The 12,422-nt window shown below is 44.3% G+C and overlaps 1 protein-coding gene across 1 annotated transcript; it reads right to left on the bottom strand.

Annotated features, from left to right (window-relative positions):
* Nucleotides 1–3,329: 3,329 nt before the first annotated feature.
* LOC123050929 (disease resistance protein RGA5) lies at nucleotides 3,330–8,008 on the bottom strand. Its single transcript, XM_044473640.1, has 3 exons — nucleotides 7,102–8,008; nucleotides 3,823–5,875; nucleotides 3,330–3,524 (listed from the first exon to the last, which is right to left on the bottom strand). Exons 1-3 carry the CDS (start codon nucleotides 7,950–7,952, stop codon nucleotides 3,432–3,434), a joined length of 2,997 nt encoding a protein of 998 aa, XP_044329575.1. The 5' UTR covers nucleotides 7,953–8,008; the 3' UTR covers nucleotides 3,330–3,431.
* Between the last annotated feature and the right edge of the window lie 4,414 nt (nucleotides 8,009–12,422).

Genomic DNA, 12,422 nt, shown 5'->3' with positions numbered 1-12,422 from the left:
ATTGGGAAAACATAATCATCATGCAACACTTGAGCTAGTCTTAGAGGCACGACTAGGAATACATTTTACCGTTTATTATTCCACACGTGCATATGGGTTCTCCCCAGAGCCTTTATGGATATACGGGCTCGGGAACCACAGCAGTTATAGCATGGAACATAAACATAATTATGAACAAGGAGATAATCAATAACATTTATTATTGCCTCTAGGGCATATCTCCTACAGACAAGACGTGCGAGAGGAGGACGAAAGGCCACGTACACATACGGTTAATAAAAAAACGTTTGCGATTTAATTACCTATACCACCGCGGGTCCTCGTTTATAAGTATGATGTAACTAATAAAATACGAATGCATGTTGCCAAAGATTATATAGTTGTATTTGAATATAGTTTTCAATTATATAATTTGTAAAACATGCATTAACATTTTGTTGGTTAAATTTGAGGGCAAAGTATGGCACGGAATATAAAGGAGACTATAGACTAGATGGAGGTGGTAGCACACGGCCGCTCTCTACGCAGCGACGCAACTGTTGGCCGGCTTGTAGACGACCATTTCCTGCGTGTTCAACTGCTCTATGCGTGTGGTTGCTTGCGGTTCAGGCGGTCGCGACGCGCTCTGCTCGCGTCCCGCCGCGTGCGCTCTGCTCTCGCGTCCCTCCAGGTGCTCTGCCCTCGTCCCTCCACGCGCGCTGCCAGTGTTTGGGGCCGGCGCACGATCACGCACGTTCGTGTGCAAGCGGTTGCGCCGGGCGCGGCGCGTCAATGCAGTTACCCGCTGCAAAAACTGCCATGCGGACGCGCCGAGAATCCACGCCGCCCGGCCCCCTTTTATTCCTGCGGCCATTTACCTTCATCTCTCGTCTCACACGACAGAATAAGCACACCCACGAGGACACATACAGAGAGGACATCTGGCGGTTCCAATGGCGCTCCCTGTGGCTCCAATGGCGCTCCCAGCGGCCGACGACGACAACGGCGGGCAGTTCACCACGCATCACGTAGTGAACACCCACGTGAGGGTGAAGGCCCTCTCGGTGGTGTACACGAACCATCCGGTCTCGATGGAGAGCTCCATCTAAACTATGAAGCAGTTCCTTGCTGAGGACAAGTACCGAGTGGTCGGCTTCGACCTCGAGTACACCATCGGTCGTGCTGGGCACGATCAGAAGGTTGCCGTCGCCCAGTTGTGTGTGCGACATGACGTCCTCGTCTACCACTACCACCTTGGCACAAGGCCTTGCGAGCGTTTCTCCAGGTTTATCAACAGCTCCGCCTACAGTTTCGCTACGGTGGACACCACCAACGATCTAAAAGCGCTCAAGGTTTCGGATTTGAAATGCCCGAATCTTGTCAACATCCAGCACCACTACAAGGTCTGGGGCAGCGACAAAAACAAACTGAACTTCCTGGTTGACCTCGCCTCGGCCATCATCGATCCCTACGACGCGAAGATGAAGGAAGAGAGCAATAAGGACAAGAACGCCTGGCACAGTGTGTGGCATGAGAGACTGGATGAACAACATGTCAAGTACGCGGCCATGGACGCGTACACAAGCTACGGGATGTACAGGCGGATCGTTGACATGAGGAAATGTCTTCTTCCTGACCCAGACGAGGGATCGAGCCACATAGCAGTGACGGGAGCGTCACAAAAAGTAGATGACTAGACGATCGTTTCTCCTACTTTAGAATGCATGCAATTGTTTATTGAGGTGTGCGCGAATGATCTGTATAGTCACTTATGTAATTGGATGTTTATTTCAGTTAACATGTATATATATATATACATGTTATTCTACTGTAGACAGAGCAATTCACACGGCTTATTAGCAGCAATCGTCTGTGTTATTATTGGTCTTCGCACACATTTCTGATTACGGACATGTTTGCCGCGTATCACACACATCTTGTTCAGTTGAACCGTTTTCATTGTGTTGCCTAATCACACACAGTTCATCCCATTGAACCATATGCTGTATATCGCACACGCCTTCATCTGGCTGCCCGTTTATTTTGTTCCTCCTCATCCCAAACAGTTAATTGAGCTGAACCGTATGCCCTGCATCGCACACGCAACTAAATTCTGAACCGTGTTTGATGCATTTGCATCGCAAACGTTTTGCACCTTTTTTGACGGTTTTTTACACCATCGTTTGCGATTATGGCATCGCACACAGTTTCGTCGAAGGGTCTCTGATCGTAGTGTTGCATTTGAACCATCCTGCAGTAGTGGCATACAATAGTTTGTCATCCGCAATTGTACAGTAGTTGCTGATTAGTTGTAAAAAGCATAAAATTGTGTGATATAATGAGAGAGAGCATCACTTCTGCGGGAGGGCCCAGCAATCGAGCGAGCAAACGACCGCACAAGTTGAGCAAAGCACTTCGTGTGATTTGATTTGAGCCTTCAGGTTTTGAACCATGGAACTGAAAGTATATAGAATATATATTTGTTAATCTGTATACATACATTGTCAGGTTTGTCCCATGAAAAAAATGAAGCTGTATGATTTTCCAATATGGACGTGAGCTTATTCTTTTTAACATGGATGCAATATTAATCTTGATGTCAATTTGCAATTTTGTGATCCAATAGATTTTTGCACGCACCGGAGGTTAATCCATATATGTGAACTATTTATTGGACATCTATCTATGTAAACTTAGAGATATCGTATTGAGATGATCTAGAACTCTTTCGCAAAAAAAAGAAGAAGAGATGATCTAGAACTGCCCTTTTTACCTAAAAGAGATGTATTTTTCTTATTAATTATAATAATTAATAACTACTATTAGTTGGGTTTCGCAACATCATACATGATGGATGAGTTTTTTCCTTATAGCAAGAGCGTATATAAGATGAAGAAAAGTTTTATAACTATAAAAAAAAAGTAGACAATGCATTTCGATATAGAGCTAACATGCATGTTACCGTTGCAACGCACGGGCTCTTTTACTAGTGACGGATAATGTAAACCCCATATAACAGAAAAATAGTAGAAAGGAGAAAAAGGACAATTCTCAAAAACCAAATCATGAATTTTTGGGGTCACGGATAATTTTTGGGGTTGGACCCTCCTCCTTTTTCCGGGCTTGGGACCGGCTATGAATAATATTTAGCATATGCTTAAAATAAATATCATAGGCGGAGTTCCCCACTCCCCACATCCCGAAAAATCCACCCACCAAAACCAAAAGAAAACCAACGCACGCATAATATATAGAACTAGTAAATGCCATAAAACCTAACGCCCATATTTTTTTTTTGTTTTTTTTTTCATGAGGCAACACACCACTAGACACTACTTGAGAGCACAAAAAATGTAAACTTTTTTTTTCTTGTAAAATGACCACATGTTTTTTGAGAAATAATCAGTAATAATTAAGGAAAATAAAATGGCACGGTACTCTTTGCCGCGCGCTCACTCGTCGCTCAAGAGGTCGCCCGCCATGCTCCAGCGCTCAGACATACGTCCATAGTTTGGAATAGCAGCCGGCAGGCTTATCATGAGCCGCTTCGGAAGAAAAAAAGAAAGAAAGAAAGAGTAATCAGCAGGTCGATCAGTAAGTATATATATAAAGAAGGCATGCATGCATAAAAGCATTAGGGAAAGGAAATTGACAAGTACTCCCTCCGTTCCTAAATGTAAGTCTTTGTAGAGATTTCACTATGGACAACATACGGATGTATCTAGATGCATTTTAGAGTATAGATTCACTCATTTTGCTCCGTATGTGCTCCATAGTGAAATCTCTCCAAAGACTTATATTTAGGAACGGAGGAAGTATCATGCATGGTTTTTAATCACGTACCTTCATGTCCGGGACCGTGATCAGTTGATGGCTAGGACAGTTAGGATGGGCCCAGATTGCGTGCATCAGGGCATCCTCCAGCGCATCCTCCACTTGCTCGGTGTCCTCTCCCCAACGGATGGCTGCAACAAGAACCTCCCGAAGGGACCGCAGGTTCCCCAGACCCAGGTCAAAACAATCACCACCATTACCAGCTGCTGGCTCTTTTGCGGCCCGCAGACCGATACTGAACCTCACTTGTTTAGCCTTGGGCAGAGCTCCTGGTTGAAACACGATATGGCCCAGAAACTCGGTAAACAGCTCGAATGATGTCAGACAACGAAACCCATCATCACCGACAACTAGCTGCCTTTGGATTTCCGGATCCTCCATTCGCAAGCTGAGACAACGAAGAGCTGGTAACCTTGCAAGGATTTCCAGATCCTCCTGCCGCACATCCCTGACAAAGATCCTTAAGATGGAGAGTTGTAACAGATGCGATGGACCCCTCTTTATCCACGTTGGCAGTGTAGAGAATTTGGCAGATCTCGCTATGAGAAATTCCCGGAGACGTTGAGGGGCCACCCAACTTCCCCCCAAGACATCCATGGGTACATAATCATCATCCCGGACGGTAATGTATAGACTCTGGATGTTGGACATTTTCCCTAGTGACTCCACAAAAGCTTCCTCCATCTCCAAGCTCAAATCATCAAACAAAATTCCGAGCTCCCTTAATCTTTCCATGTTGCCCAGCTCTTTCACAATGCTTATAGAATTGCCACGGATCGTACGCAGCACTTCCATTGATGTCAGGTTTCCCAACCCATCTGGAAGCCTCTTGTATTTGAAGTAAACAAGTAGGCACATCAATCTTCTCAGCTTAATAACCGTTGACAGTTCTTTAATAAAATCTCCACTCAAATCCAGCACCAGCAAAAACTTCAACTTTCCAAGTTCTTCCGGGAGCTCAGAAATTCCTGTTTGGCCTAAACCTAGATACCTTAGGTGAAATAAACCCCCCAACTCTCGAATGTTAAGATGATTCTGATCACGAAGATCACATCCAGTCAAATCCAATACACGTAAAACAACAAATCTCGAGAAAGGCAGCATTAGACCAATAGCAGGTTCAAATAAAGCAATGGACCTCACTTGCAACATACTCACAGATTTGAGAGGTGTGGTTTGATGTTCTTCTTTTCTTTTTCCTTTTTTCGAATGATGTTCTTCTCTCCTTTTTCTTTTTTTGGAATGATGTTCTTCTTTACTAGCATTTTGGATAGACAACCTGCGGACGTTGCTCTTAGAAGACATGCCATCACCAGTACCATTTAATATGGTAACAAAGTTCTCTTTGCTTGACAAGGACGAAATTAGATCGAGCACCATAACGTGTACTCGACAAGCATATACCATGCCTTCGTCACCATATACCGGCTGGATCAAGTTTCTATTCACTAGCTCATTGAAGTATTTTTCTCCGGTCTCAAAGAGACTAGTGTTTGCTTTTTCACATTGGATAAAACTTTCACAAATCCACATCCATATCAACCGATCTCTTCTAATCTCGTGATGTTCCGGAAACATGCTTAGATATAATAAGCATGTCTTCAAATGGGAGGGTAGATCATAATAGCTAAATGACAATATCCTCCGCATTTCCTCTACACTGGGGACTTCTGTAAGTCCACGACCAATTGACTGAAGCAAAACATTCCATTCATCCTCTGGTTTTACCCGTTGATCAATAGCCAAAAGACTAGCCATAGTGATGATCGCTAATGGCACTCCACCACATTTCTTCAATATATCTATAGACACTTTTTCAAATTCACGAGGACATCCACTCTCGTCGGAAAATACCCTTTTATAGAAGAGTCTTTTTGAATCATCAAAACTAAGAGGTTCCATTTGATAAATTGAATCATTAGTAGATGGGCAACATAATTTAGACATGCTAACTTTACGAGTTGTCGTGATTAGTCGACTGCCAACATTACTGTCGGAGAATGCCAATTTGATATATTCCCATAGGTTTTCATCCCATATATCATCAATTACAATGAGGTACCTATATCAATTATGAGATCAGTAATGGAATGCATGTACACATGGTAAGCCTAAGAGCAAGTATAATAAGGGTCTATTAGCCTTCTTACATGACACTTTTGCCAGTGTGGAGGAGAGAGACAAGAAGAAATGGAAGAAGTGGACTTTCATGCAAGAGCCAACCTCTACACGTGCTCCTAGGCAAAAAGAATAAATACAGAAGAAAGAGAAAGAGAGAAAGTAAAAATGATGACTAACCTAATAGCCAACCTTATAGTCAACCCTGCTATATGAGTGATTAATAATGCTACATCTTAATGACATGGCAATCATATATAGCCAGCTTAGGCTATATTATTAGCCATGCTCTAAGAGGGGAGAGTTAAAGAAAATCTAACATTATTAAGCGGAGATAAGATTCTGGAAGAAACAATTAAGGATGACGAAGATGCAAGGGACAAAAAAAAGGACATGCAAATTTCTGGATTAACGGTCATGTTTCGGTCATAGTCCATTTAGTTATACATTTTCTATCTATCTATATGAATGGACATAGTGCCTGTCTTTCACGGTTAAAAAAGTACATATCTTTGAATATGACAACTATGATAAAATCTACGAGAGATAAAACATGGACACCCCAAGTATGGTCGTAGTATATCATACCCGATTAATACACAAAGTTACAAACTTTCTTATCAAACAACAATGATGTTTAGATTATTGTATTTTTCTTCTAAATAATAGAATTGATGAAAAATAAGGATTAACTTACATATATAAATAACCTACCAGTTATCAGTGATATATAATCCCTAGATTGTATGAAATACACGTGCGCGTAACTACCACAAATAATAGCCCACGTCTCATATACTACCATGGGATAGTACGCATAATACTTTATCATTCCGAGTATGTTTGCATACTATTTCTAACACCTTCATATTTTGACATAAAAAGAGAGTATGTGAAAAAACTGCACATGCCATCGAAAAATTGTATAATACCTTGGTTGTCTTATATAATTCCCCATACGACCGCTACATACTTACATTTATCGCCAGATACTTCACATTTGTATTAAATGCACATGGGTGTAACTACACCCAGTAGTAGTAAAAGACTCCTCTAAATTATGCTATTTTGTGTCAAGCAATACAGCTCAAATTATACCTACGGACTCTTCTAGTATAATAATCTGGTTGCCATCATTAATTAAGTGAGTGACAGATGATGTACACGTACCTCTTGTTCTCGAGTATTTGCCGAAGTTTGTTGATGAGCTGTCTTTCATCCAACATGGTTAACTGACTTGGATACATGCCAATATCAAGGAGGATGTCTCTTGAAACCTTCTTCACGGTGGCATTTTGACCGACGGGAACAAAAGCCTTATACTTAAAATCTCCTTTGATCTTGTCATACACCGTTTTGACAAGAGTGGTCTTGCCCAATCCTCCAATTCCGACAACAGAGATAATCTTCAGTTTTTTCTTGGACACGTTGTCTCCCTCTGAGAGCAACTTCATTAGCTCTTGATCCCTTTTCCCAACAATGCCAATTAGCTCTGTCACTTCCGTGTACAGAGCTCGGAGGCGAGGATCGATGGACGTCGCAGCTGCAGACTTAGCTACAATACCGTCGGTAGTGTACCTAGCACGCCTGTTAGCAACCTCTTGGACTTGCTTATTGATCTCCTTGATCGCACCGGCAATCTCATGGCGAGCCATCACCTTGGTAAACAGGCCAACCATCCCCTTGGTAAACAGGCCAACCATCTTCTCCGTGAGCCGTTTGAGCATGTTTGAATTGCCGGCGGTCTCAGAGCCGTCATCGACACGCAGCAGGAACTTGTCGACAACGTCCTCTATGTTGAAGGAGAGCTCCCTCACCTCCCCTGCCCAGAGCTTGAACTGCTCGTCGAGTTGGTCCCGCGGCACCTCCGCCACCTCGCGGAGGACAGTGTGCATCCTCTGCATCTCCGTCTCGAGTGACTTGACGCCTTCCTTGACGTCCTTCTTGAGCTTGTACTCGCCTTTGAGGAGCTCGAGCAGCTTGGGGAGTAGGGAGTCCATGGCGCCCGTTGCCAGATTCATGGCTCCCTTGCCAGATTCGAGCAGCTTGGGGAGTAGGGAGTCCAATTTGTTTGCTGTTTGGTTATTGTGAGTTTGGCTGCTGCAGCGCTGCTCGCTTTATATAGAACCCAGCCGGGCAAGTTCACAGGAAAGGTAGTAGTAGTACAATAGGATCAGGATGCGAAGATGAATTACTACAGTAAGTAAATTTGTTTCGCGCGGTAATGTCCACTGAGAATGCGCGGTCGTTACTACCACTAAGAGAGCAAGTATAATAGAGCTGACTCAGCGGGCTATAAGGAATAAACTAGTATATTTCTGCTTAGTTGGAGAAAAGAGAAGAGGAGAAAGAAGAGGAGAGAGAAGGTAAGCGGGCTCTTCATGAAGAGCCAGCTCTAGCATGTGCTCCTAGACACTTTGTGAGAATGAAAGATGGGCCACATAATAAAAAAATAATACATTTATTTGATCTACTATTATACATGATGGCTATAAGATGGGCTGTAGATGACATAGCATTGGCTTGTAGCAAGCAGCCGGCTATACTATTAACCATTAACCACGCTCTAATCCAGCCAACGTTATTCACGGCCGACAAGCATGTAGTTTCCACACACATTCCAGCTCAGACCGCTCGTCGCCGATGGCTACATGTATCCGCAAACCACTGTTCATCCTTTAAGACACAGAGCTTTCGTCATAAAAACACAAGTCAAGTGATGAGTCACCACCACAGTGCTCCGGTTGCTGCAGCGGTGCTTCCTTTTTATTGAACCCAGCCGGGCAAGTTCACGTGGAAGGTACTACTAGCAGTACAATCATACATGATGCGAAGATGAGTTACTACAGTAAGTATATTTGTTTGGCGGGTAATGTGCACACCGTCGTTACTACAACTAATCGAGCAAACGTTACACGGCGGACATGCATGTAGTAGTTTCCACGCACATTCCAGCTCAGACCGCGCGCTCGTCACCGATGGTTACGTGTATCCGCAAACCACTGTTCACCCTTTAAGACACGGAGCTTTCGCCGTAAAAACACAAGTCAAGTGATGAGTCACCACCACAGTGCTCCGGTTGCTGCAGCGCTGCTTCCTTTTTATTGAACCCAGCCGGGCAAGTTCACGTGGAAGGTACTACTAGCAGTACAATCATACATGATGCGAAGATGAGTTACTACAGTAAGTATATTTGTTTGGCGGGTAATGTGCACACCGTCGTTACTACAACTAATCGAGCAAACGTTACACGGTAGACATGCATGTAGTAGTTTCCACGCACATTCCAGCTCAGACCGCGCGCTCGTCACCGATGGTTACGTGTATCCGCAAACCACTGTTCACCCTTTAAGACACGGAGCTTTCGCCGTAAAAACACAAGTCAAGTGATGAGTCACCACCACAGTGCTCCGGTTGCTGCAGCGCTGCTTCCTTTTTATTGAACCCAGCCGGGCAAGTTCACGTGGAAGGTACTACTAGCAGTACAATTATACATGATGCGAAGATGAGTTACTACAGTAAGTATATTTGTTTGGCGGGTAATGTGTACACCGTCGTTACTACAACTAATCGAGCAAACGTTACACGGTAGACATGCATGTAGTAGTTTCCACGCACATTCCAGCTCAGACCGCTCGTCGCCGATGGCTACATGTATCCGCAAACCACTGTTCATCCTTTAAGACACAGAGCTTTCGTCATAAAAACACAAGTCAAGTGATGAGTCACCACCACAGTGCTCCGGTTGCTGCAGCGCTGCTTCCTTTTTATTGAACCCAGCCGGGCAAGTTCACGTGGAAGGTACTACTAGCAGTACAATCATACATGATGCGAAGATGAGTTACTACAGTAAGTATATTTGTTTGGCGGGTAATGTGCACACCGTCGTTACTACAACTAATCGAGCAAACGTTACACGGTAGACATGCATGTAGTAGTTTCCACGCACATTCCAGCTCAGACCGCGCGCTCGTCACCGATGGTTACGTGTATCCGCAAACCACTGTTCACCCTTTAAGACACGGAGCTTTCGCCGTAAAAACACAAGTCAAGTGATGAGTCACCACCACAGTGCTCCGGTTGCTGCAGCGCTGCTTCCTTTTTATTGAACCCAGCCGGGCAAGTTCACGTGGAAGGTACTACTAGCAGTACAATCATACATGATGCGAAGATGAGTTACTACAGTAAGTATATTTGTTTGGCGGGTAATGTGCACACCGTCGTTACTACAAGTAATCGAGAAAACGTTACACGGTAGACATGCATGTAGTAGTTTCCACGCACATTCCAGCTCAGACCGCGCGCTCGTCACCGATGGTTACGTGTATCCGCACACCACTGTTCGCCCTTTAAGACACGGAGCTTTCGCCGTAAAAACACAAGTCAAGTGATGAGTCACCACCACAGTGCTCCGGTTGCTGCAGCGCTGCTTCCTTTTTATTGAACCCAGCCGGGCAAGTTCACGTGGAAGGTACTACTAGCAGTACAATCATACATGATGCGAAGATGAGTTACTACAGTAAGTATATTTGTTTGGCGGGTAATGTGCACACCGTCGTTACTACAAGTAATCGAGAAAACGTTACACGGTAGACATGCATGTAGTAGTTTCCACGCACATTCCAGCTCAGACCGCGCGCTCGTCACCGATGGTTACGTGTATCCGCAAACCACTGTTCACCCTTTAAGACACGGAGCTTTCGCCGTAAAAACACAAGTCAAGTGATGAGTCACCACCACAGTGCTCCGGTTGCTGCAGCGCTGCTTCCTTTTTATTGAACCCAGCCGGGCAAGTTCACGTGGAAGGTACTACTAGCAGTACAATCATACATGATGCGAAGATGAGTTACTACAGTAAGTATATTTGTTTGGCGGGTAATGTACACACCGACGTTACTACAACTAATCGAGCAAACGTTACACGGTAGACATGCATGTAGTAGTTTCCACGCACATTCCAGCTCAGACCGCGCGCTCGTCACCGATGGTTACGTATATCCGCACACCACTGTTCGCCCTTTAAAACATGGAGCTGTCACCATAAAAAGATAAGTCAAGTGACGAGTCACCACCACAGTGCTCCGGTTAGTGACAACCGTGAGAGTGATTAGTAGACGAGACGACTCCGCTTCCGCTTTGTTTCATAGCAACGCGTTCCACTGCTAGGTAGCGCAGGATTTTGGAATAGCAGTAGAGCGCCCAACCGTGCTACTGTTACGACGTTACAGCTAACTTGTAACAGCAGCGCGGTTCTCACCCACGCTACTACTATCCGAGATTAGCAATAGTGCGTTTTAGAGGACCTCGCTACTTCTAAAAGCTGCAGCGTGCCTGTTTACCATGCGCTACTGCTAATGCAGCGCTGCTGCTACACACATACCCCGCGCTACTGTTACTATTTTTTGTATTTTTTCTGCTACGTATTTACTCTGTTTTTAATAGGTTTTATACAATAGCCTCTGACATATCATACACAAAATAGTCTCATCGTATCATACACATGCAAATATTCTCATCAAATCATGTCATCATCATCCAACACAAATGATGTCTCTCATCATCATCAATCTCGAAATAGCGATACAAGTTATGATATGTCTCGAATACATGCAACTACATCGTCATCCCATACACATGTTTCATCATCCATCTAAACAATGATATAGAAGAGAAGAGCTATCACTATGAGTAAGAGCGGAACTATGCAATACATGAGGCGCCGGTTCTGATTCCTCTCTCGCGCTAGCATGAACCTAAAGTAACTAGCTTCTGCTTCTTGTCTGCTATCGAACCCTTTATGGCTGCTGCCCGAGAACCGTGACACTTGAGCCTGACATTCGGGCCACTCGTCGTACACTTCCGGAACCCTCCCTATGTACACGACATAGCACTTCTTCGCCATCAAAGATCTATGTACCTGTTAGAGATGCATCTTCATCAAGCGAATTCAACAATAATATGCAACATAATATACTTGAGCATCACGAAGAGAAAGAGTTTGCAAAAATATGCAACATATAGTAAACATAATCAGCGCAGGTTCATCGTACCCAAAGTAATTAACTAGATGTACGCAGGCTCATTGTACCCAAACTAATTAACTACCGTTATGCAAGTTCAGCGGGTCCGTTTAAATAAAGTACTAATTCAACCGACACATCATCATCGACATCGTGAATCACTACAAGTTCCATCCATCCATATCCGGGAGGATGCACCCTAGCTTGGTGAACGGCGTCAGGTCCTAACATTTCATGCCTATGCGAGTTCTGACGTCAGCTCGCGATATAGGGCCGTGGTAGAACACCCCCTCCTCTTTGACGACATCTTTAATGATGATCGATGCAATGTCCCTCCGGATGCGAAAGAAGTCATCTTTGAGCTTATAGTCCAGTTCGGCTCCTAAGTCTTGTGCACATTGACGGATATGGTAATCGTTTCTGGTTGTCGTGCGAAGACGTTGGCGGTCCCTTCTGAAGTCCACCATGAGC

The sequence above is a fragment of the Triticum aestivum genome, chromosome 2D, assembly GCF_018294505.1.
Source record: "Triticum aestivum cultivar Chinese Spring chromosome 2D, IWGSC CS RefSeq v2.1, whole genome shotgun sequence".
Classification (NCBI taxonomy): domain Eukaryota; kingdom Viridiplantae; phylum Streptophyta; class Magnoliopsida; order Poales; family Poaceae; genus Triticum; species Triticum aestivum.
This window is presented reverse-complemented; position numbering and strand designations above follow the sequence as displayed.

Coding starts and splice junctions, on each gene's coding strand:
- LOC123050929 (XM_044473640.1), bottom strand. CDS start 7,952: ATGAATCTGGCAACGGGCGCCATGGACTCCCTACTCCCCAAGCTGCTC. Junction 5,876..7,101: donor CAAATACTCGAGAACAAGAG/GTACGTGTACAT, acceptor TAATTGATATAG/GTACCTCATTGTAATTGATG. Junction 3,525..3,822: donor TCACGGTCCCGGACATGAAG/GTACGTGATTAA, acceptor TTTCTTCCGAAG/CGGCTCATGATAAGCCTGCC.